We start from the raw sequence: 26,320 nt of genomic DNA, 5'->3' as shown, positions 1-26,320 counted from the left end.
GCAGCATGCGTCCGCTGCACCTCCATATTCGTTTTGCAATGGAAGGTGCAGCTGTAGTGCAGCAACATGGCGGTGCCCATGCGTAGGTTGCAGAAGATGATGAAATTGCGGCAGTTGTCTCTTCAAAGGAAGGTGCGTTGCTGGTCGAGGCTTCAGGATTTTCCTCAGAGGCCAAGTCAACCAGTGGCAGCATTCCAACATATATTCGCACATCATGTGTGCATTTTTTTTTCTAGAAAACGACCATTTTTTGGGGTTTGTAATCGCAACTTGGATGACGTTGATGCGGGTGCACACAACTAGCTGAAATTTGGTGGCGACGCCAAAGCTAGCAGACGACTAGGCCTGCACTCGACCATATCTGCTTTAGAAGCAGCCAGTGCCAAGCAGCACTGGACTGCCTGAACTCGTGGAACTTGGCTGAACTGGTGCAACAAGTGCAGCTAAATTGAACAGCCTGTTTAGAGTCACTGAATTATCTAACGCATTCAATTCAGTGCTGGTTTACAGCACCAATCCTGAAAAAAAGCTGCTGGTGCCAGTGCCGTGCAGAACCAGTTCTGCGGTGCAGGTGCAGTTAAAGCCCCTCAATAGAATAAAAGTAACGACATCTCCTCCCCCTCCTCCTATGCCAGCGCCCCTTCTCTCAGCCCCTCCCGTGCGCCGACGGTGGTGGCTCCTAGGCCGGGGGATGCTAGCAGACGCTCCCGACGCTTGCCTTTTGATGCGCAGGAGACCGCGCGCCCGAATGAATTTTGTGTAGCGTTTTTATGCGAAGCATATTAACGTAGGTTTCGGGCCTTCGTGCGACGCCCGGCGGTGGCCACCATTGACCCTGAAGTGGGGTCACGTGACATGACGTCACGTGATGACGTCACACCGGCTGCAGATGGGGCCTTATATCGCGCCGTCGGTCGCCTCCCGGCGGTGGCCACCATTGACCCTGAAGTGAGATCACATGATGTGACGTCACGTGATGACGTCACACCGGCTGCAGATGGGGCCTCATATAGCGCCGTCGGTCGCCTCCCGGCGGTGGCCACCACGCTTCGGTTCGCGCCGTCGCGCGCGACGCGGCGGCGGCGCCACCATCGCTGCATCACGTGATATGTGACGTCACGCCAGGGATGAAGCGGCGCGCGCCCGCCGTCGCGTCAGTCTCTGTGCCCCGCAACCGCGCCAGCGTCTTTGCGCCGGGCGTGTATGCGGTCAAGATGCCTCCAAACAATAATAGGAATGCAAAACGAAGGCTGCAGCGTGCTACGGAAACCGATGAAGAACGCGAAGAACGCCTAGCCAAGCGGCGCGCTCAATATGCGGCTCGACGACAACGCTCCGAGGGTGTATGCTTCGCATCCACTGGGCTTAACCTTGATAAGCCTCCAATTTTTTACCTTTGCTTCGGTCGAAATGACATGATGACATGGAAGATCGAAAAATCAGTTACTAAAATAAATAACTGCCCCAACCAACGCAGCGCTGCTTTATCGAAACTTTTTGCCGTGCGATCGCTTTGACTGCGGAGCATACGTTGGAAGTGGCGTGCGCGAGCGAGTTCGCGGCACTATAGTGAATATACTCAGTGCGTTGTGTTCCCAACGCTCGCGCTTTGGCGCGTAGTGGAACGCGCGACCGAATCAATTTTTTGTTGCATTTTTGCCTCTGATTCGGCCGCATGGCATGGGAGGTACAAAAATTACTTGCCCAAATAACTGCCCCGACCCACGTCGCACTGCTTTATCAGAACTTTTCGTACTGCGATCGCTTTGATCGCGGTGCACACAGCGGAGGTGGAGTGAGCAAGCGAGCTCGTGGCACTATAGTGAATGTCTCGGAGTTGTGTTTTTCAACCGGCGTCTTTTGCCCATTCTTATTAAACATTCAACTCTGCAAAGAAGAACTGGGCCGACATGCGACTAGATGTGCGGCCTAGACTTTATCTGAACGGATGGCGGTTTAACGCTCCTATAATATATTCTCTCAAAGGCGCGTTGGCTCGTGCAATGGGCTGTGCTATTCAGTGTGTAGGCGATTACTCGTCTCAATTTTAATTATTTTAGTGCAGGAAAGCTTGGAGATTATTTTGGAGTTAATATACCTCGGACACCTCGCAGGCTACCATTAAAAATATCCGACTCACGTCAGCCACATAATGTTTGTAAATAGGCGAACACGATGCCCTATAGTTGCACACTGTAACACGGTTGTGATCAGAATTTTGATGTAGGGTTAATAGTTTGGGTTGATTAACAGCAACCAAGAAAGGCATCTAACGCTGTTTCGTGAGCAACTACAGTGCCGCATGAGTCATTCGAATGCTGCTTGTTTAGGTGATTATCCTCTTGGGTCAGCATATGCAAAAATGTCCTGTAAGAGAACATTGCCTTCCCTTTTGTACTGCATCTGGCCTTATTTTCTTTATACCGTAATTCCGAAGGACATGGCTCTCAAACTGGTCTTCGGTGAAGTGATCCTAAGACGAATAAAGTAAGATCTTGTAAGACACAACCTTACGAGGAACAATACAAAACACGAAAAATATACAGAGAGCGTGAGCTTTCACAACTTGAAAAACATGCACAAGTGTTAACACGTCAGCAGACCCCACAAAAGGCCATAAGAGCTTTGCCAAAGTCGGACGTTGGAAATAGTATCAGTGCGCACACCCCTGCGTTGGTGATTCATTTGACACCACCTATCCCCGTTACAAAGTTCCACGCAGCGCGATTTTTGCATGGATTCTCGGCAGAGATGACTGCCTTGAACCCAAAATGTCTACAACTATGTTTAAAGAAGGTCCTACCTTGCATTCTCAATTATTATCCATGCAGATATCGAGTATTCAAGCGATAGCTGCATTACTGTGCCTAAGCACAGTAACGCCCGATTTTGGTATGGACCCTGCCTGACATATACGTCCAGCAATGCACACAACATGAAAGCTAGACCTGAATCGCGAGCAGCATGAACAGCGGGGGCTTCAACAGCGATAACCACCCCTTTGGCATCGAGTTCGTGAGCGATGGAGTCCAACTGCAACAAAACAAATACGTCCAGCGATGCGCCCAACAAGAAAGATAGACCTGCACCGCGAGCAGTATGATCAGCGGAGGCTCAAACAGCAAGAACCGCCCTTTTGCTATCGAATTCGTGAGTGAAGGAGTGCATCTGTAATGACACAAGTACGACAAGCAATGCACGCAATATAAAAGCTAGACCTATATTGTACAGCGGGTATCAAACAGCGAGAACTGCCTATTTAGTATGGGGTTCGTAAGCGAAGGAGTTCAACTGCGAAAAAAATTCCTGCAGCAGCGCGCAAGCTGAAAGCTCGACCTCCAACGCAAGCAACATAGAGATGGGGGATTAAACAACATGAAGTGTAACTTTCGAGTCGAGCCTGCGAACGAGTCTGACTGCAATCACGTGGACGCCACGAAATGCGATCAAAGCTGCACTTGCAGAATCTAGCAGAGCTGGCACGGTGGGCATAAGACAACAAAAAGCACAGCTTTCGTAGCCTACGAGCGAACCAGTCCATCTACAACTATGCCAAACAGGATTTACTGCGAAGACTGCAGTCGCTCGTGCTTCGCACCAAAATCACCCCCCCCCCCCCAAAAAAAAACACTACTGACAACTGAAGAACGGCCACACACCTCACAAAGCTGCGGATCCAGCACATTATCGAAGTTTGCCCGGCTGATCCTGTGCAGCCAAAACTTTCGGCGAGCCGCGTTGCTTTTTCCGGACGGAATTACAAAAAATCTTTTCCCACTGCCTCCTCGGTTGTTGCATCCATACGCGCCACAGAAGCTTAGCATCACCGCAACGCGTAGACGCCGTCAAAGATGGAAAAACACTTCCCGCCAAAACTGTTGCACAGAAAGAAAACGAAGCGCGATTCCTACAACCGACAATGGCACCGGCGTCTGCTCCGGAGCCAAAAAAGCGCGCGCTAACACGTGACCACGGCACCTCGGCCAATGGGAGGCTCGATTATCCGGCGGAGCGCTAGGGGAGGAAGGAAGCCGGAAAGTTCAAAGCTTTGCGTTACTTTTGCTTCATTGAGGGACTTTAGGCATAGAGTTTCTTACTGATAACTAGAAGGAAAGCTGGCGGCGCTGCACCTGAACTTCCATGGACGCGCAAAGCATCATGGGGCGATGAGCTACTTGGTGCGGGACAGTAGGTTTTTTTCAGGAACACAAGAGTGGCGTTACGAAGATGTCCCATTCCGTATCCACGGCGCGCTCCGCGCAGACGACTTCGGCGTAAAAGTAGTGTGCAAAAGCCATAGTAGCGAAAACGCAACAGCACACGACGCCAATAAAAGGCTTTTGTTTTTCGAAATACCTTGAAAAAATCTTCTAAAATGTTGAAGCGACATTTTTTTCAAAAACATTTTTCTTTTTAAGAGTGCGCCTGTTAAGCACGAAGTATCGGCTTTTGTGGCCTGCAATGCTTGGCCAATAGGAGATCAAGCCATCGCTTATTTTGAGTAAACTTTGCATTTACATGCTTTTCTCCTTGTTTGTTACGATTTATATATAGACAGAATATTAAATTATAGGACATTCTTGATCTCGAGCAACGTTTGTTTTTTCATTATTTTTTGGCCAAAAGTTGTAATTCTGCCGTCGGTAGCTCTCCGCCCTATGATGCTTAGAGCGCCCATGGTGGTACAGGTGGTGTCGAGGAAGCTCCATGCAAACCTCATAGGTGCGACAATTTTCAATCGAGCGCGTGCAAACAGGTTTTGTCGTCTGCTCACCGTGGAGGGGTTAAGCTCTCGCGTGTCGGCCATGGTCGACGACGACGACATCGCATAGTTCCTTGCTATGAAGTAGTTCTACGCTTCCCACAGTGAATACGAGGAAACCGACTCCGTGCTGTCTTTTGCTGCACCTTACTTAAGATTCGACTGCCGGCAGTCGAATTCCGAAGTGCTATAAAAGCGCTGTTGCGAGCTATTTCAATTACGGATTCAGGCTCTTCAGACACTGAGAAAGACGTTCGAAGAACTTTCAGCGCGCTTCAAGGCCTCTGCATATTTTCCGATGCCTAGCGGAGGGCGCCCGGAAATCACCCCCGAGAACCCGCCTTGCTCATTTAGCTCTTCATAAGCAGCGATAAAAGAAAAAAAAAATGTCCTTCGGAACGAGATGGGCCGCGCTGCTAGCCCTGGCGTCCCAGTCGCCGCAGCAGAATGGCAGCGGCGAATCAGCAGTACCTGCCTGCTCAGAAGGCACAGCACAAATAACATGGCAGCTACAGCACAAAACACAGAAAATTGAGAGCGATTTAGAGAGCGGTACAGAATACGGCCCCTGCTGTCGCGTAGGTTTCATCGCCATTTTCTCGCAGAATGACACCGAACCCGTCGACCACAGAGAAGGCGTCTCTCAATTCACGTTCAATATTTACGAGCTAACATGCGTCGTCTGCTGAAAGCAGTCTGCGTGCGCACAACTTTTTTTACCAAGGAGGTGCAAAAAAGTTGTGCACGTGCAGACGGCTCTCAGCAGACGACGCGGCGCTCTGCGGAGCGCCAGTGCATCCGTTGCGGCCGCATATCGAAGCGAAGCGGCGCAGACGACGCATGTGTACCTGTAGGCGGGGCTTCACGTCGTCTGCTACAGCGCCCCAGCGCGCCGACATCGCGCTGCGGGAAAGCGCACTTCACTCGCTGGACCGCATTGTCGTTTGTGTTGCGTAAACTGAACGGCCAATCTTTTCAGTGCCACTAAACGAGTTAAATGCATTTATTGTTGTAAACTTCTCGACAATTGGGAGCACTCTGTCTGTGACGAGGGTAACGGAGTAGAGGTAATGCTGTGGTAATGCTGGTAATGCTGTGTGTCCGGAGATGGCGTCCCACTCGCTTTGCTTGGTCCGAGTGGTCACATATGATCAGTTTAGAGCGCAGGAGCCCATAGATCACTCGATACTACTACGATACTAGCTGCATGTTATTTCTTGGCCGTTTCTAGCTCATAATAGCTCCGTTGTCATTGAAAGCAACTTCTCTGCCGTTGGAATGCGGCATCCTGTCGACAAAGGTCAAATTCGTGCTGTCTGTCCTCAGCGTCGCTTTAATTTACTTATATGGAAACTTTATAATGTGTTTGGCGCCAATCTGCCCATTTCTGAGTGCGTCATTAAAAAGACGCCGTGCGGGAGATAAACGCGAGGACGCAGCCAAATCCCGGCAACGGCGGCCGCCTATCAAATGGAGGGGAAATGCAGCAAAAGACGCCCGCGTGCTGTGCAACGCCAGCGCATGTTTAAGAGCCACAGGACGACGAAATTAATCCGGAGCCCTCCACTACGCCCCTTCGTTCTCCCTTCCCCTTCTCACACCCTCTCTCCTTCATCACTTCCCTCACGGCGAGATTGAGCTGTCCACCGAGAGTGGGACAGTTACTGCGCCTTTCCTCATAACCAATTATTACTTCACAAGTACAAGTTCGCGGCGAGGGCTGTTTATGGGACAACCCCCTCCGCCAATCACGCGTCGCTCTTCCTCGCACCGCGGGTGAGAGAAAGCACGGGGCGAGATCAGCATACGTCGGGACCAGTACGCCCCCCCCCACCCCCCCCCCCCCCACCCCCCATCATAGCAACCACCACGACCACTAGGATCATGAGAGGTGACAACTTTTTTGTCAATGCTGCAGAGGCTAGGGAGGAAAGGGAAGGAGACAGGCTTTTGACACCGTGCCCTGGGGGAGTTGTTCATTGTTCGGCTAGGGGTGTGGAGGGGTGAAAGGGGGGAAACTATGGAGCCGAACAATGGACAACAAGGCAAGGGGACAAAGTCCCTCTCTCCTTTCCTGCCTAGCCTCTATACCGCATTGCCAAAAAAAAAAATTGCTGGTGCTTAGCTCTGGTTAACCCTGGCCGAAAGCGAAAAGCTGCATCTCCCTGGCTACGTTTGTGGTCGAGCGACTGGCGGTTTCCATAGTATAACCATACTGAGATATGTGAGACAGGCGTAATTTCCTTTCCTTAGAACCAACTTTCATAATCCACTTTCCTTCCCTTACGGCGCAGATGGGGTGTCCACCGAGTATGTGAAACAGGCGTCATTTCGTTTCCTTAAAACCAACTTTATTTCATTTTCCTTCCCTTACGGACGCGTTTCGGGTGTCCACCAAGATATGTGAGACAGGCGTAATTTGCTTTCCTTAAAACAAATCTTCATTTCATTTTCCTTCCCTTATACGGGCGCGGTCCGGGTGTCGTCTCCACGGCAGGCGTCGCATCGATCACACCTAGTGCCATTTTCACATCAGAATGCACCGGCGTTTAATGCAGAACCCACTTTCATGACCCGTGCATGCGATGCCGACAGACACTTGACCGGAGGTAAAGGTCAAAGTCGAGATAGTTGGTGTAACAGTCGCTGTAGTTGACGTCATGTGTCGAACCTGGCTACCACCATTTGACCTCTATCTACATTAAAGCTGAAACTTGTGGCCACCGTGACCTCCAGCTACATTCAAGGTCAAACTTGCGGCCCCGCTGACGGCTCGAAAAGCTGGCGTAGTGAAGCTTTTCGCTTCAAAAAAGTTGCCTTCAGGTGACGCGCACGTTCACCACGCAACCCCGGATGATGTGTATAAGGTGAAGCTGCAACGATGTGCTGCAGCTAAGAAGCGGCGGCGTGCGGAAGAAACGCATGAAGACCGGGAACAACGTTTAGCTAAACGGCGTGCATATTGTAGTTGTCATGGAGAGCGCGAAAGAGACGCAACAACGACAGAACGAAGCGAGCAAGAGACAACGCGCTCAAGAGACGCCAGAAGAACGCGCCGCAAGACTGGAGAAGCGTCGTAACGCAGATGCGGCTAGAAGTGACACCTCCCTTAGTGCCTCTTCAACTGTGAAAGAGACCGCTTTGAATTCTCGAGAGCGTCGGAATGAGACGCTGCGTAGACAACGTGCCGAGGAAACGAAGCTTTCGCAATTCGACTTGGATTAACCAGAGCTAAACCACAGACAATTTTTTGAAAGAAGTCGAGGAAACACATGGTTCGAATGGGACCGCTTCCCCCATTCCATGAGTTATGCATAGAGAGAGGACGACGAACTGAAAGGCAGGAAGGAAGGTTAACCCATTAATATGCCCCTGCCTCAATAATGGCACAACAACGCTCAACAATGACACAACAGCCGAACGCAGTATACCCACTGAGCCGCAGGGCGGGAGCTAACGGCGAAGAAAATCTTCGCTGAGATAGGGCCAGGAATCCAACGCCGATACCGGAAAACTATCATGTTTTCGTCCATGGCTACGACATCGAAACACGCGAGCAGACACGTCTGCAATTTATTGTCCCCTAGTCGCAGCGGATGATGCAAGTGCAGCAGCAGGGGGGCGAACGCCGTCTCAAGTGACAACAGAGAAAGACTCCCTTTTAACTGCGACCATTAGGGGATCAACGAGCACTGTACTAAAGTGTACTAGAACTTAAGTAGCGTCTGGGGCGCGTCGCATCGACTCCATGCGCTAGTTGTACAGAAGATTTCGCATGTACGGGTGTTTCGGTCCTGCGTTTCAAAAAAAATGTTCACGGTCGACCCTCCAAGCCGATGGCTCCACAGATCGACGACAAATTACGCGAGCAGAAAAAAAAAGATGCAACGTTACGGTATCATCATCGAATTATTGAAGGGTACGTTACGAGTCCCTCGCATCAGGCTTCTTGTTTCCACTCTATTTTACAAAATTACAAACTTCATTGCAAAAGCGCAATGGACGCGCGACCGCGCGTCGCGTTCAACGCACATTGCGATACCGGCACATTTCAAGCTTCTGGAATAGAAGCGTGCTGGTTGATAAAATTACGGGTTTTATTAATCAAGAATAAGCGATATATGACCAGTAAGTGTCTTTACTTTTGAAGTTGATTAGTTTGGCGGACACCTGTTGCCGGTGCCCCAAGAAATTATTGCGCGTTGAGGCTCGGTAGCGCACAAGTTCTTTAGAAAAGTACCACTTACCTCTTTCCACTCGCAGTGCTCCTTCAAGGGATCTTCGTCCTCCATCGCGCTGCACAAACAAAACCCCTTTACAACACGTTGTTTCTCGCGGTCACACCGCAGTACCAACCTTGAATCCTAAACCGCCGTTCCACTTCAGCGAAGATTCCCTCCGCGTTTGGCCGCGAAAGCAACAGCCAAAATCCAGCTCGCGTGGATATCTTCGTAGTAGCAGCTCTATGCGTTCCACGACGTTACAGTGTAACGACGTTCCGAAGTCGAAATGGCGAACTTTATACTTAGGTCATTAGGTGGCGCCCTCTCATAACAGAATACTTTTTATTTTAGTTAGCTGCATGTTTAAAACATGATCTTACTTTATAGTTGGCAATTTCACATAATTGTTTTTTTTTGCGCATATACTATGTAATGTTTTTTTTTTGTACGGAACTACCAATAAACAATGGCTCATGTCCACTACCTCGTGTTTCCGGATCGCCGCTTGAATGTGCACAGCCAGCACAGCTTTCGGTTGTGTTAGTGGTGTGGAGAGCTTGGTAAAGTCGCGTGGACGGCGCAGGTATGCGGTTGGAGAAAGACGCCCTGATCGCCGAAAGTCACGATGGACTCCGGAGGAACACCTTGGAGCTGTTCCTCAGCTGCAGGACAGGCGACCTTGCCCGGGTGAAGTACGCGAAAAATCGAGCACCCAAGTCGACCCTTTGTCGTGTGTCGAATCCGGCACGGCATGATGACAGCTGTCAGCCTCCCGTCATTCACTTCTCCCTTATTTTTCTGAAGGTACCTCGTCGAAGAACAGGAAAGCGAGCTCAACGTGAGGGACAGATGGGACGGCACACCTCTGTGAGCGGCTCGATATCGCGACCTGACAAATTACTCAGGTTGCTGGTCGAAATCGAGCAGTCATTTCCTTCTCACAATTTTTCATTTCTTTTTTAGATACTACGCCTGTCTCTGCGGCCACAAGGACGTCGTCGAATATTTACTCTCCCAAGGTGGGCATTGTCGCGGGTTTCGCGCGCACACAATTCATAGCATGCATGCACGTTTTTCGTATTAATACTTTCATTCACATGGGCAACTGGCGTGGTTATCGTTTCTTTAACATTGATATGCCTATTGTGCACCGTAAGGAGCTGGATCTACTGATGTCACATAAAATGATATTCACCAGTGTCCCCATTCATTTCCCCTCTCCAAGTTTCACTTTATACCGGCTGATCGTGTGTATGTGTGTTCAGGTAGCATATTGAGGTTCGGTTAAGTTCCACCGAATGCACTGCCGATCAACATCACTGAAAAAAAAAAAAACGCACATATTTGTTCCACATACCTCATATTGCAATGGGGCTAACAGTGCACTTAAAAGGAATGAGTTGCTTTTAATCGGTATGCTTTTAAATGCTGTACATGAGCTCATGCGTGTTTTTGCTAGCTTATCTCTAAACCTATTGCTATACATAGTGTGCTAATTTTATGCGTGCAGATTTGTTCCAGCAGCTTTCCTTTCGTGAGAGCACGCATGCTAGTTTACCTTTTCTTTTTACCGCACTCATTCGCAGGCGCAAGCTGTGTGGCCAACACCTTCGATGGCGAGCGCTGTCTGTATGCATCGCTGAGCCTGGAGATTCGAGATCTCCTGCGAGACCGAAAAGTGATCACGTCGAACACGATGCGCCGGGACACCTATGATGAATTCTTGCGCAGGTACGAACTTCTTTAAATTTTGCCACGATGTTGGACAGTTCCCGTTGTGGTATATGCAAACGATTAGGGCTGACTAGCCTAACAGCCCCGTGACCTCAATGACCAGTTCTGCATATATGGGCATTAACCCGTTAACCTTTTCTATTTCACTATATGCCTTATGTCTGCTCGTGACCGGCCCCTGTTTTACTCGCTTTCCGTTCTGAGCATGCTAACGAGCAAGCTGGCAGGACAAGGCACTGTATGCTGGTCCTTACAATGAGTTTCATGTCAGCTAGTTATCGAGGTGCACTGCAGGAGAGTCCCCATCAGTATGATTTCAATGACGTTGCGATGAGGACAGAAAATTCAATATTGTGGCTATTGCTGTCACTGCCATATCAGTGAATGTCACACATTATGTACTAGCTTACTGGTATGCCTAATGTACTGGGTCTTCTGTTGGTTTCGGAAAGAGGTATACCACACAATTTTCCTACCTACACCACGAGCTTGCTCTTACTCAATTTTAGAACGCAGCTCCTAGGCACCCGTTCCTACATTCCGTGTCGGCGTTGGTGTTGTCGGCGTAACCGGTTGTCCATGGATGGATGGATACGGCTGTTGTTTGATTTCTAACCTTGCTTGAACATCTGGTCCAACATCCAAGTAGCAGAGCGAAGCGCCACCTGGAAGGTGACTGCCACGGGAAGATGCCGGAGAGTGGTTAAAAGCATAACATGCCACCTGTCAGCGATGGCAGGTGTCGCGCGAACAGCTGCGCTCAAATTTCGCATTACCGGCTATCATCAGTTTTTTGTGCAGTCTGTCAGTTTTTTGTGCAGTTTTTTCTGCTTTCAGTTACGTATACCAAAGTGCATGACTTTGCAGAACATCAACTTGCAGGAGTTCAGATGAAACCTAAGATCTGTTTTCTTACTTATTTTGATATACTTTCACATCCACATACTGACTTACATGGTACATTGTACAGTCACTGATGGTGCCCTGCTTCTGCTGCTGTGGTCTCTTTGGTGTGACAAACACAGTACATCTGAATGAATGTTCCAGCTGCCAACATTAGCTTTAAACGTACCGCTGGAATGCTTTTGTGGGTCAGTTGAAAGTTGTAACAGCAATGCAAGCATCATTTAAAAGACTCTGAACACAAATCCGTCAAGGTCTTGTTCTACTGACAGCCAATAGTTTCAGTTCTCATGGCTCTGTTGGTGTTTGTTTGAAAGCAAAAGATGCTCTCATTGCTGCAAAATTTGGAGCTAAAGCCGCAACATTTTTGTTTCACTGCTGCAATTAAAGCTTGGCAGTGGTGGCATTAAGGTTGATGGTCTTGCATTGCTTAGTATTTGATTTCGTGCTAAAGCTGCATGAGTAATAGTTCTAGTAAAAAAAAAATCTCATTTATGTGCAAGTAGCTATTTGACTTTTTTTACCCCTTCTGCCCCGCTTCTGCTACAGAGGTGACGTTTGCTCGCTTCATACTAACTTGCGCCGGACTTCGGGAGGCATGCAAGCAATACCTCGGTATTCAGGGTTACCACCACAGCCGGCCACCAGACACTCGGATCTGGACTAATGGACCCCAATACCGGGCCTTGTTGGCATTTATAGCCGACACCGCCTTGCACAAGTACATATAACTCTCCTATGCACATATAACTCTCCTATGCCGAAGGGCATATTTGCGCAATAATAATAAAAAAAAAGTGGTGACCGATTAACCTAGGCCAACTTTAATTGTCCTCTCTAACCCTCTTTATTTGTTACTGGTGGCACAGTGTGCAGCATGGTTCGAGTGAGCAACTGTAAGGTGGAGAAAGGTGGCAGGGTTTGAGTGGAAATCTGCTGGAGGACATTTTTTTTTCTTCTAGATTCCCTGTCACCATACCTGACAGCTGCATATGGTACTGAAATACTAGACGTCAACAGGCTCTGCGGCCACTGCCAATTTTCTGTTTACAGCCTTGCAAGTTCACGAAGTTAGCATGCATTGAAAGTGAAACTGCCAAAACAGTTCTTTGAAAATGAAAACACCAAGTATTGTGGGTGCACTGCGTTGTCTTGGGAAGGCATGGTGACGAGAGAGAGTAGACCAACTGACGTGTAGAGTTGGTCTCAAAAAGGGTAGCATGGCCCTTTGTTCTCCTGGAAGTTCTTTACAATAAAAAAAATCCAGTCTACAATGAAAATTTCATGCTTGCAGGTGCTTGGAGGACAGTCAGCACTGTGATGTATCATTCAGTGTACAAGGGGAAATAATTCCTGCTCACCGCTGTGTGTTGGCGGCACGCTGTGACTTTTTCCGCAGTTCACTGCTTGACAAGTGGGCAGGACGGCAGCTGATTCCAGTTACTCACCATGCAGTAAGTGTGCCGTAATGCTGCCTGCAACAACTTGCCATTCTTTCGTAACGTCGTTTATACTAAGTATTTGTCCTCTGCAGCTATGTGGTTAGTATGTGCCAATTTTTGGGGCCCCAGTCACTGCGGCACACCCCTGGTTTCAATCACAGGTCACCATTTCGTCTACATTTGCCACAAACTACTTCCCGTGCATGTTAAAGGGGCCATGCAACAATATTTAATATGGAAGAGCAGTCGGTATTTTATCATTCGTCATCGCAACAGAAAAATTTTTAAGCTACTGTTGTATCGTAGTAATGATAATTAGCAATGAAACAGTACACGTAGCATACGGTCGAGCCGATCTGTATTCTCCTACTTCGTCGTCTTCTCTCCCCCCATGCGCGCGAGTGCGTGCAGCGCACTTGCCACACTTCATCTTTATCACATTTCCGCCGCACTTAAAAAAAACAAAATGTCTAGCGGATGTCATAGTCTTTGAACCATGCGGGCCGCTTCTTTTTGCGAGTACTTCGGCGAGGCGGCGCAGGAGGTGAAGCCGCAGTTGCCGCTGCGGATTTACTACACAAGGGTTGAGGAGCGGCTGCCGATTCCGGAGCAGGCGGAACGGCTGGCATCATATGGATTGAAGGCGCGTCCGAAGAAGGACCATGGACCACGGTTCCGGACTGTGGACTGGGCGGCGGCATTCGGTTGCCGTCGATAGGCGGCGAAATATCAGCGAAAAAGGCCGCTGGAGCTGAGGAGGACAGTTGCTGCTGAACTACTTCTGGGCGAACCGCAGAAAACTTGGACGAGTGCCACACTCGCCCATCATCCAGCAGATAAGATGCAGGTCCACGCTGCTCCACAACCTTCCGAGGCTCCGAAAACCGAGCTGACAGTTTGCCTCGCACATTTGGTTTGCGGACACGCACGTACTGGCCAATCTGAAAGTCACGACACTGGGCGCCACTCCGCTGGTCCGCATAAAGCTTGTATTGCGCTTGTTTCTCGTCAAGCCTCTGCCGCAAAAGCTTAAGCGCTTTTGTCGGATCCATTGAGAAGGACTGATCCGGCAGTCCTACGACGTTAAGTCTTGTGCGGGGCAACCGGCCATGAAGTAGGACAGCTGGTGCAATTCCTGTCGTGGCATGGGGCGTACAGCGGTAGACACCGAGGTAGTCCACAATCGCTGTACGTAGGTCGCGTCGCTCGCACAGAGCTAGCTGAATGTAGGACTTAAGCACTCGATTGAATCGTTCAACGAGTCCATTAGCTTGGGGATGGTACACTGAAGAGTAGCAATGGCGTATCCCCCGTTCGCGGAGGAAAGTTTGCATGGCCATCGATGAAAATTGAGGTCCGTGGTCAGAGACAATCTCTTGAGGGTAACCCTCACGAGCGAAGAGGCCAAGCAGGAATTCTTGAACGGTTTGAGTTGTGATGGCATCAGCGAAGACAACTTCTGGCCACTTACTGTAATAATCCATGAGAGTAATCGCGAAGCGGCAGCCACTGGGAGCTTGGTCGAAAGGCCCCACGATATCAATGGCAACCTTATCCCAAGGTTTCTCTGGGAAGGCGACAGGTTGCAGAGGAGCTGCCACCGGACGAGCCGATTTGTCACAGGACTGGCACACGACGCATGTCCGTACCATTTCTTCGACGTGCTCGTCCATTCGCGGCCACCAGTAGAGCTCTCGCAGTCGACTTTTCGTGCGGCTGATCCCGGGGTGTGACTCGTGCGCGATGTCCATGAGGCGTCGTCGCAAACTTTCGGGAACGACGAGCCTGTCACCTCGGTACAAGACGCCTTGCACGACGGACAGCTCCGAGCGCAGGAGATAGTATGGCCTAAGGTTCTCCGATAGGGATTTCTTGTCCGGCCATGTCGCCGATGTAAACTGAATGGCTTGAGCAACTGCCGCGTCGCTGATGGTTGCCTCTTGAAGCTCTTGTAGAGTCACGGCTGGCGATAGCAGGCAGACGAAGTCGTCGTCACTGGCGTCGAACTCACTGGGCTCACTGCACGATGTGGTCGGTAAGGGAAGGCGAGACAGAGCATCCACAACAGAGTTGTCATTGCCTTTGCGGTACTCTACAGTGTAGTTGTAGCACAACAGGCGAGCCGACCAACGTGAAATTCGCAACGGCCGATGGCCTGTTCCTTTCGTCGACAGCAAAATGACAAGTGCACTGTGGTCGGTGCGTAGAACAAAAGGCCGGCCCCACAAATACACGTGCCACCGTTCGCACGCCCAAACGCAAGCTAGGGCCTCACGTTCACCAACAGAGTACTTTCTTTCTTGGGGTGTCAAGGTACGGGAGGCAAACGCAACAGTTTGCAGGGAATGGCCGTTGTCTTGCTGAAGCACTGCCCCAAGGCCATATCCGGAAGCGTCAGTCGTTAAGACCACGGGAAGGGCAGGATCAAAAAAATGCAACACGTCACATGACGTCAACATGGACTTCAGTAGTTTGAAGCTTGAATCCGCAGCAGCAGTCCAAGTGAAGGCGGAGTCGCTGCCTCGAATTAGGGCGCGCATAGGCTCAACGACGTCGGAGTAATGCGGGATAAACTTGGAGTAGAAACCCGCAAGTCCAAGGAGGGAGCGAAGCTCGCTGATGTTAGATGGAGTCGGAGCCTTCGTAATCGCCTCGATGGCAGAAGAAAGCGGAAACAGTCCTTCACCGCTGACAACATGCCCCAAGAAAGTGAGCTTCGGGACATCGAAGACACATTTGTGGTTGAGCTTGAGTCCAGCTTGGGACAGGCGCTCGAGAACAGCACGAAGGTTGGTCAGGTGCTCCTGTCGGGAGGTGCCATGGACTATGATGTCGTCGATGTAGAAGAGGACACCTTTGCACCCTTTTAAAATTAAGTGCATCATCTTCTGAAAAGCCGAAGGCGCCGAAGCAAGGCCGAAACACACTCGTTTGAAGCGGAAGAGGCCATCATGGGTAATGAATGTGGTCAATTCCCGACTCTCAGGGCTAAGTGGTACTTGATGGTAAGCCGAGGCAAGGTCCAACTTCGAAAAACGCTGTGACCCGGCCAAGCTATGTAGAAGTTCTTCCGTTTGAGGCAAAGGAAAACTGTCGACCACAATAGTCTTGTTCGGCTCACGCAAATCGACGCACATTCGGATGGAGCCATCTTTTTTCCGAGCCACGACTATGGGTGAAATCCCGTTCAATGAAAACCCGTTCAATGATGTCTTGAGCTTCAAGCTTCTGGAGTTCCTCGGACACCTGCTGACGAATGGCAAACGGCAGCCGTCGGAGCTTGCAAGCAACAGGAGAAACGGAATCCTGCACTCTGACTTTGTGCACGTAGCCACGAGCAACTCCGAGTTCCTTGGAGAAGAGATGTTCGAAGTGTGGACGTAGCTCAGGAGGTAACAGAGGCGTATCCGGTGTCATGGAAAGACATTCCAACGATGCACCTTTGATCTTCATTTGTAGAGCGGCAATGGAATCCAGGCCCAGCAGCGTTGTGCCTCCCGAGACAACGTACAACAGGATGCAGGCGGTACGGTCGTGGAACTTTTCTGTGGCAACAAAACACCCTTGGACTATAATCCGAGACTTAGAATAGTCCAATAGTTGAACTGCAGTTGATTTAAGCGGGAAACATTTAGCGAAGAATCGGTGGTATAGATCTTCAGAAATAATTGACACAGATGAGCCGGTGTCAATCAGGAAGCGGATGAACTTGCCTTCAATCAGGACTGATGCGAAAATTCCGTTTTTTTGACTTTCAACATTGAGAATAGATGCACTGCTGGAGCCATCCGGCATCGACGATGTGTCAGCAGTATCTGCAACTTGCTGAACTTGAACAGGACGGTCGGACAACTAGTAGAGAGAGTCGAAATGGCCCACCTTGCCGCACCGACGACACTTGCGGTTGCGGGCTCGGCATGCAGGGTTGTTCGCTAGGTGAGTTGTAGAACCGCAGCGGTAGCACATGCGCTCTGGTATTGCAGCAGCAGGTTGTGATGGTTGACTTTGGCACTTGCAGCAATGGGCCTGAGGTGGTGTTTGTCTCGATCCACGCTCGCATCTCACACGATGTACTGGAGCGTCCTCCTCAGCCAATTCCCTGGCTTCCCGAGAAGCTTGCTCACACTGTCGAGCAAGGAGCATGGCGCGCGACAGAGTCAAGGAGGAGCCTTCCATGAGTAGGCGCTCACGCAGATGGCAACTCGAGGTCTTCTCCACCAGCTGGTCCCTGATCATATCGTCCGCCATGGTCCCAAACCCGCAGTCGGCGACAAGACTGCGAAGGACAGCGACGTATTCATCGGTTGTCTCTCCTGGAGCCTGAACTCGACGGCGAAAGCGATGACGTGCGGCGATTACATTCACGGACGATTTGTAATGCTCCGACAGGATGGATATCGCCGCATCAAATTCGTCAAGGCGGGGCGTCTCATCACCGGAGTGCGAAGCCGCAGCTGTAGGCGCTGGAGGGGACGACGGCGGCGCCAATGTATAAAAAATGCGCTGACCTTCCAGTCCGAGGCAATTCAGCAGGATGGCCTTCCGCCTGTCCGCGCCCAGAGTAGAGGCACCAGAGGCCAGCATGTAATTCCGGAACGCCAGCTCCCATTGCTCCCATGGAAGGGCAGGACGACCAGGAGTCGGCAGGAAGGGTGGTGGTGGCTGAAGCCCAGAAAAGCTCATGACGGATGGTGAGCAGGCCACGTGAAGGTCCCGAATCAAAACAGCATCCTCGTCGCCAAAATATGTTGTATCGTTGTAATGATAATTAGCAATGAAACAGTACACGTAGCATACGGTCGAGCCGATCTGTATTCTCCTACTTCGTCGTCTTCTCTCCCCCCATGCGCGCGAGTGCGTGCAGCGCACTTGCCACACTTCATCTTTATCACAGCTACCTTCGTTAAAACCAAAGATACCTGCGATTAAAAATGACGCTCCTCCTCTCCCGCTTCAACCCGTACGTGCCGAGGCTCCACACACACGAAAATGAATAAATAAACAAAACAGGTCGGGAGTGTGTCTCGTTCTGCCCACGCCACTTGGGCACACCCAATGAGAAGGCTCGCTCAGATTCCCTGCTCTGTGTCGGCGGGAGAACTGTGGCTAAGAACACATGGTGGGATGTCGCCCTAATCGGCTGCGAGCTGAGACTTTAAAAAAATTAATTGTAAATTGTAGGTATATGCAGAGCTTTTAAATTTGACTCGAATACTCACAAAAAAAATGCTACAGATTTGTTGCGCTAGAATATGATCATCAAGATCATTTCAGGGTCCTTTTAGCACTACGTTATATTGCTGACAATTTATTTACCTGAACAGTAGCACTGAAACATGTTCTTTGCATTTTGTGAGGAGAAAACATTTTGAAGCCCGATGATAATCATTCTTTCGGTTTGATGTATTGCTTAATCTAAAGTACTTTGGGCATGTTGGCTGAATTCTGTGATGTGTGCACTTCTCAAGCATGTGTTGCTTGTAATCTTTTTATTGAATGTTCTTTTTGTTTGTTCTGTTAGTGTGCAGGAAAGCAGCTTTTCCTCATAGTACAGAATCGGGAAGTTTATGCTTTAAAATGAACCATTTGTTCTGATAGTGTCATGCACTAGTAACATCTGGTGGCAAGGAATGCAAGCCATGCTTTTTATTTTTGTTGCCCTAAACATAGGTCACAGAGCAGGGCGAAGAGTTCTAAACTCTTGCTGAAGATGGATTACAGGCTTTTATCAGTGTGCTTCACTGTGGAAAACGATAGAAAAATGAGTAGCTCAGTGTGCTTTAAATTGTGTGTGTTTGCTAAAAATGTAATAAAAAATGCTATAAAAGATGCAGCTCATGGGTAGACACAGTTACCTTCCTAGCTACTAGATGCCACTGGCATGCAACTGGTACCTAGGGCACTCTTTTGTTCTCTTCAGGTTGATGGTGCTGTGTTCAGGATCATCACTCAGTATCTGTACACAGGTGGGTATATTAAGTGATAGTTTTCAATAAGCATGAAGCAGTTATCCGCAAGCTGTTAGAATGCTTCCTTTTAAAATGATTTTGTTGAATACTTGCAAGTTTGCCCACTAATTAGTAAATTGTAGTCTATGAGGGACTGTGCTGGCTTAGTGTGCGACTCTTTCTTGTTTGTTTTTATTATTATAATTTACTTTTGTTGATATTTTATCTAGTCTGAAAAGGAAAATTTTGCCTTCTTGCCTTTCCTCTTGTTATGAAGTCAGGGTAAATGCCTAAATTAACTGCTATGCAGTTTTTCTCAGCATGCAAGGAGTAGCGGTCGCATTTCACTAAGGCAAGGCGCTATGCTATTTTCTGCACGGGAGCCAGGCTCACAAAAGGATTTTCTTGTGTGTATGCATTTGAAACATCATTATCTCAGTCATTATTAGGGCAGTAGAGCCAGGCCAGTAGTTGTGAGCTGATGGGGAATGTGGGCAAGTCCGTGGTTATAGCAAGAAGCCATTGCTGTTGGGACCACTGCAGCTTTCTGCACACGGCTACTGCTTGAACAATGCAGCTGGATGCAGAATAGAAATTAATGAGCTGATGCGCTTCTCTTGAACATCAGCATTGTACAATACTTGAGTGCACTGTCAAGCCACTAAGGGGAGCAAAGCAGTTTCATACAACATAGCTTCGTAAGCTGTCACTGTGGCTGCGGTAGCGTGTTCAGAGAGAAGTGTTTGTTGCTCCAAGCTATGATCACCTCCCTTCCATGTCATCCTCCCGAGTGAAATGGTCTGGTTGCAATACAGAAAGACTAGTGCACCTATGAAAGTGCTCAAAAGCAGCTTTTGTTGCGCAATCATGTACAAGCGCAAAAAACAAGGACAAAGAAGGACTGGACAACTGGTCCTTGTTTTTTGCGCTTGTACATGATTGCAATGCACCAACTCGCCCAAAGGTCTGTGCTTTTGGTGCACAAATTAAGTTTAACATGGCCTGGTGGGCTTAATGTTCAGTGGGAGGCAGCTTCAGAAATGTGGCTACTTCAATGGAGTTCCCTTCTTATCGAAAACCATCATGTAATGCGAGAGCAGAGGTGTTGCCAAAGGGTGTGCACTTGAGCGCACAGCCCCTGCTATTCAGTTGCTTGTCACTATAGCACATTTCTTGCTGACAGATTCAAAGCTGTTTCCAGAGCTCGTATCTAAGTAAGCACTGATACGTTGTTGCATTACTTGCAGGCCGACTTGAGATGCAAGCCAAGCATTTTGAGAGTTTTCTCGAGCTTGCATCACGATGCCAGCTCATTTCTCTCATTGCGGATGTCAAGGAAGCTTTAGCAGAAGTGCTGAATCAGGGTGAGTGAGTGCGCATGCGCTCAAGCACGGCTGTGATTTGGAATGTTTGGACATGTCGTTGCCTCTGAAGCCAGATAGGTTAGCTGAACACATAAATGACAGCAAAATGGGCGCATGGATGCTTCACACTATGAGATTGTCGATGCTGCTCGACGCATACTCTGTCGCATTAATCGCTTTGATCGTCTATTAATTTTTCATTGATCTTCACATTTAATAGTTGTGCTGTATTTTAGCTACCACTGAGGGAACCATACATCCATGGGGCAGCCTTTTGTGAAGGCCTGCAGGATGAAGTAGGACTTAACTATGGCTGATGACTCCAGCTGTGACTTTCACATGTCTTGTGCCCCCGACAAGCACGTTGGCACCTTCCTTCAGTGTGTTCAGCGAGTATAGCTTGTGCTAACCACTACTTTGTTTAGAAATGACCATTTGAGGACTCTGTTGTGCCTTTCATGTGTGAAGTACAATGGTATTTTCACATGGAGTTGCTCTGTGTCATCACAAGCATTCCTCTAGATTGTGCTGGGACTGTACAGCATGCATGCCTTCCTGTGCATGACATTATTTGGCTTTGGGGGTGCGCTTCAGAACACAGACCTAATCTAACCTATGTGAACACCTTTGACTGTGCATTGATTGTGTGCATGCAAGTGTGCATGCAAGCATGCATGTGTATGGCACTTCTTTCATTGCTGTCATCTAGAGTGGCATGTCAGGTGCATAGACAAGGTAAAGCCTTCACCATGGTAAAGAGTGCCTCTCAGTGTCTCTCTTTTCTGTAAAAATTGGGCTTTATAAGTCAGCATGGTCCTGATAGGGCCCATCAGCTGACGCTTCATGGTGAAGCCTTGTTGTTTCATTTAGGTGAACTACTGGTGTCCCTCAGATTTTTTTTTGTATAAAAGAGAGTTTGATTGAAACTAAAGTTGAACATATAAAAGAGGGCTTGACATTTGCAGAAATCTTAGGCTCAGTGACCTGGCCCAGTTATACGATAGCATTATTTTTCAGTAAAGATGCAGACTGAAGTCTGCAATAAAGACAGAGTCGTACGGTATGGGCCAAGTACTCACAGTGGTGGTGCATTGAGTGCATTTCACCAATCACACTGTTGTGGTGCAAAAGCATTGAGGTTTTTAGATTATGTTTCTTGATAACTGTACGATAACAGGTGAGGATTTAAGCTTTCCTAACCTCACCTAGATTGCTGGGAGTAGTAGGGATATCGAAAATTTTATGGTTTGATTGGTACATACAGCATTGAACAGTATGTTCATGAAGCATTGCTCGGAACATCATAGATTTCACATTACTGTGTGATGGCTTGTGCATTGGCGCGATGTACGTATAAGTCCATGAACTAGTGACTGCGGAATCACAGCACTGTGCTCACCCTTTCACAGTTAGCACCATGCAGTCATGGCACAAGGAAGACGTGTTTCTGCATTAGGGCTTGGTGTTGGAGCTTAGAGTTGCTCACTTTCCTTGCGCAACAACTCTCAGTGTACTTACCCAAGCAGCAGAGGTAATCGGCCCAATATTGGAACCATATTGGCCAAGTCCGGCCCTACAAAGTAGCAGAGTGAAACCATCCATTTCCAATATTGGACTGATTACCTGTGCTGTTTGGGTAGTAAGTAAGTTCTTTTTTCCATGCAGGAAGCCAGAGAAGTGGTGTCAGCGCAGAGAGTGAGACCATCCTTCTTGAGCCCACACATTACCGGGAGCAGCTTCAGAGGGACTTCTCCACATTGCCCGTTGAGCTTGCATCAGGGGTAAGCTGCTGGGCTGATTTGTTATTTTTCTGTTTCTTTTTTTATTAATTTTTGTAAGGTCACTTGTGCTCTCTACTTGTTCATTCATCCATGTGCCCATTCACTCACTTGGCTTTTATGGTGCATATACAGGCTATGCAAAACTGGGTAGTGAAAAAGCAGCAGTGAAACACAACCACTGGAAACAGCTAGCTCAGCGGGGCGTGATAAGTCTGAGCTGGCTTGAGCTGATGACAGTTTCTCTTTGCCAATGGTTTGCTGGTTTTTTTTTAATTATGAGGCCTTTTGGTGAAATTTTCACAAATCTTACTTGTTGATTTGAATATGTTCTAGTATACGTTCATGAGTAATGAGTGCAGCAGGAAGTGATTTTTGTGTGTGTTGTGTTGTGGTTTATGGCACATAGGCAACTGAGGCCATCATGCGCCAAGAACAAGCTGTAGGAAAAGTCTTTTGTTGAATATTATAGAAGTGCAAGAATCACCCTTGCTCTAGCGGCCCTCAAACATTAATATTACCCAGTGAATATAGGTGATTTTTGCTTTGAATTTTTATTTTCTCTGTTATTAATTAATGGTCAATACATTACTGTTGCTGCACTTTACCAAGGGTGGTGGAGGCCTTTGTTGGGCCTTCTAAGTACCATTAGTCCAGGCCTTCCCTTGCAGGTTAAGGAGCGAAATAAAGTGAAAGTCAAAAAGACAGAGTAAAAATTATTGCAGGGTTTAGTTGTATCCCTGCAGGAATTTTAATACTGTTACTTCATTCAGTTCCCTCGGGTACATATACAAGTATTATTGCTGTTGCTAATGGCGAAGGCCTTTAAAAGTTCACACACGTCTTGTCCTCGCTCTTTGCTCAGTAGCATTAGCAAGTCTTTGGCACCACTGCATTACAAAGAAAAGTAATTGTGACATCAAACCAGCCGTAGAAAGAAATTTGACAAGGCCAAATGCGAGAGATAAAATGACTTGGACTTCTCAAAATTTTTTAGGTCTTATCATGTATGTGTATTAAGTTCCAGGCTTTCATCATCAATTGTTACTTCACCATTTTTATCTTTTTTTTTGGTCGGTGTCATTATGGGTTTGTTGTGCATTTTCAGCAGGTAATTTTTTTCTGCCAATGAGCTTAGAAGCAAACCTGTCATTGTATTTATGTCAAAATGTTATTCAGGTAAGATGGTGAAAATATATGCAATGTAGTTAAACCAGGAGCTGTGGTAAGGCTTTTCAGACCATTGACAACAAGATGTATAGCATTTGCTCATTTTTTGCATGATGACAGTGTAGTTAGTTTTGTGTTAATGAAAACCTTTATTTTTATTCTAAGTTTAATAATTTGTCAATGGTGACCATTGCCTGACTGAGGGACCTGTTAAAAAAATGTGGCTGTTAGTTGCACAGCAGATTCAGTCAAAAATTATCCTACTTTTATATATTTAAATTAACCTGTTTGTAGTAATCTGCTTGTGCCAGTCTGAATTACTTGTTGCGTAGAGGTACGAGCAATGATGTTTACATGCCTCAGGTCACTGCTGGCGGTGCTGCATTCCCTGCTGAGGAACATAACCATGCAGACATCTGCATTAACGTGGATGGTACACACTTTCTTTGCCACAAGGTAAGACATACCTGCTGCATACCTTTGAAGTACATCTCCGCGTCATGATAGAAACGCACCTTAAGCTTGGGGGCACTGGTTGTAGAGCCACTGGCTAGGTAATGCCCCGCTTATGGTACTTTGAGTCATTGAGTCAGATATAGGGTTGTTCTGTAATCTGTTTGGTTTTTGTGGGAGCAGTGAGCATGGAGAGCTGAGAAGGAAGAGAGTTAAGTATTTAGTTTGGAGATATCAGTGTATGCGCTTGCTAGATGTGTCTCTTAATTTCTGCAAGCAGTTAGTTAAAATTCCCTAATTAGTTGAAGCAGTTAAGTTATGTTGTCCTGTGCATCATGCAAACACAATCATATCCCCTTTGGGCGCTGCGTCCACATATGTGGACGCGACCTAACGCAAGGCTAATTTCCTTCTTTGAATAACGCGCTCTTACGATTTTTACCCTCCCTGTCAAGTTTGTGGTGCCATCTCTTGTAGCTACAGCGAAATATGTTTGTAAAAAAAGAAAATATGTGTCTCACATCATTTGTCGGAAGGACGAGTAAATACCTTGTACTTTTTGCATTCTATCATAACAAATGATCGCGAATGATGCAATTTAGGGCTCAGAATGTGTCGATAGGTTAATGTAGAAACGGCACACCAATTTTCATCCTCATAGACGATGAAAAAATGCTGCGGTAGATGTTCGAAGTGGCGTGTCCACAAATGTGGACATGGCGCCTTAATGCAGAAAATATCAGTGGCGTTTTCTCCCCACAACGCGCTGTTTTTTTGTGCACGTATGGCACGAAATAGGCTTACTGTTTACGGCCATTGAAAACCATGCTTTTACAAAGAGAACGTTGTATGACTCCAGCGCAGAAGCGTTTTTCATGAAAATAGCCTATGGAGAAGCGCCTCCAAAGTGCTGCCGACCGAGCAATGAACATCCGCAGGTCGTCGCAAATAACCGCCAGTTAACTGAGCCACTGCCAACAAACACAGCGCGCTATGACCAATGCTTATAGTCACGGAGGTCTAGGAGGGCCTTAGGCCCCTTGCTAGTATTCAAAAAGGGGTCCGAGGCCACCTGTGCTTGATAGTAGAACACATGAATCTGAAGGAAGCAACAATTTTCAGTGACGGCCAGAACATTTTTTCAGTATCGCTTTGAAATTTTCACTGCAGTCTTTAGCAAGAATCGTTTCATTTTGTATGAAACTTGACACGGCGAAAAATACAAAGTGGCAGCACTACACAAGAAGGGATGAAAAAGGAGAACCCGTGCCCTCACACCATGATTAGTTCAGAGCTGGCCGCTCAGCTCCAAGGCTACAAAACAACAATCAGCACATTGGTAGAGCGAGGGGACAGTTTGTTTCAGGTCTCTGACATAAATTGAGCAAACAATGACCTTTAAAAATGATTTTTCATTTTTGCAAAAACCATGTGGAAAACAGGCCGCAAGATGCTATCTCTTTCTCCCTTTCCACCTGTGCTCGGATCACTCGAGACCCCTTTGATGCATGTGGACTTGAAGCATTACTTATGATGGAAGCAACCATTGGCCCCACCTTCTGAACACGTTAATTACACAGCGGTGCCGACATGAAGGCTGCACATCTAAAGCCACGTTCGGTGCATGAAGTGCCGAATTTTCCTCTGCCTGTCGTCACAGAATGGCTGTTTTTATCTGTTCTATAATTCACGACCAACAGAATAATACCCTGAAGCGCATATTCTCACATCTAAACATTTATTCGTGTCTAACGACCAGTTAAAGAAGGCAAGTAAATGTAGCAGTTTTTACGATCATGTATCAGGTTTAAGGCAGCGTGTCCACAAATGTGGACACGTATAAAATATGCTTAAATATGAATTTTTGCATTTTTTGCACATCACTTCTGCTTAGTATACTGATCATTATTTATGCAAAAGAAGAATTTTCCTTTCAGCAGATTAAATTGGTTCCTGAAGGGGATATGATTGGCTTAATATTGAGAGTAACTGTATCTTATAGCAAGCGCACTCCTGTAGCATGGCTTCTAGCACAGTAGTGATATTGATGTGAGATAGAAAACGTTGCGGACACAGAATTGAAAACATGACATAAGATGGTTGAATACTTGAGGTACATCCAACGTAGTGCTAAAGGGTGCTGGGCTCCCCCCGCTTGCGGCCCTTCAGTAAGGCAGGCCTAGTGCACTGAATGTGCAGCTCCATTCTTCGACATTTGTGTCAGGAATGCGATGCGTAAAACAAGGGCATGCCATACCTTCACTTGTCACACTTTTTGCAGGGAGTCTCAGAGCATCTTGCTGTGTCTTGCCTCACTGTCTGAAAAATTGTAATTCAATTTCTTTGTACTGATTCGGGACGTGCAACAAATTTTTTTAATGGTCAGTCAATTCTGAAAGCATTTGGAAATTCCGAGATTCACTATCATACCTTGCAATCAGCTGGACAGGTGATGGCATGTTTTTACATCCTGTGTGCCAATCTTGCTGGTAGATGCTGAGAAATAAATGCAAACATAGCTCATTGAGCCTGCTCTGCTAACT

At 47.7% G+C, this 26,320-nt stretch overlaps 1 protein-coding gene across 4 annotated transcripts in view; it reads left to right on the top strand.

Moving 5' to 3' along the window:
* Positions 1-9,495: 9,495 nt before the first annotated feature.
* The window catches only part of LOC144111863 (ankyrin repeat and BTB/POZ domain-containing protein 1-like), a 34,687-nt gene continuing 17,862 nt past the window's right edge, over positions 9,496-26,320 (top strand). For 2 of the 4 annotated variants that reach the window (XM_077644887.1, XM_077644885.1), the window contains exons 1-9: positions 9,496-9,677; positions 9,790-9,852; positions 9,949-10,004; positions 10,572-10,716; positions 12,917-13,076; positions 18,985-19,030; positions 20,260-20,376; positions 22,042-22,157; positions 23,688-23,780. In XM_077644887.1, the coding sequence (XP_077501013.1) occupies positions 9,571-9,677; positions 9,790-9,852; positions 9,949-10,004; positions 10,572-10,716; positions 12,917-13,076; positions 18,985-19,030; positions 20,260-20,376; positions 22,042-22,157; positions 23,688-23,780 (903 nt within the window). In that variant the 5' untranslated portion in view covers positions 9,496-9,570. Of the gene's footprint in view, positions 9,678-9,789; positions 9,891-9,948; positions 10,005-10,571; positions 10,717-12,916; positions 13,077-18,984; positions 19,031-20,259; positions 20,377-22,041; positions 22,158-23,687; positions 23,781-26,320 lie in introns of all 4 variants that reach the window. The other 2 variants (XM_077644886.1, XM_077644888.1) reach the window with 2 other exon arrangements.

This window comes from Amblyomma americanum, unplaced genomic scaffold, assembly GCF_052857255.1.
Source record: "Amblyomma americanum isolate KBUSLIRL-KWMA unplaced genomic scaffold, ASM5285725v1 scaffold_12, whole genome shotgun sequence".
NCBI lineage: Eukaryota > Metazoa > Arthropoda > Arachnida > Ixodida > Ixodidae > Amblyomma > Amblyomma americanum.
The sequence above is the reverse complement of the archived record's forward strand: the minus strand, read 5'-3'. Positions and strand labels throughout refer to the sequence as shown.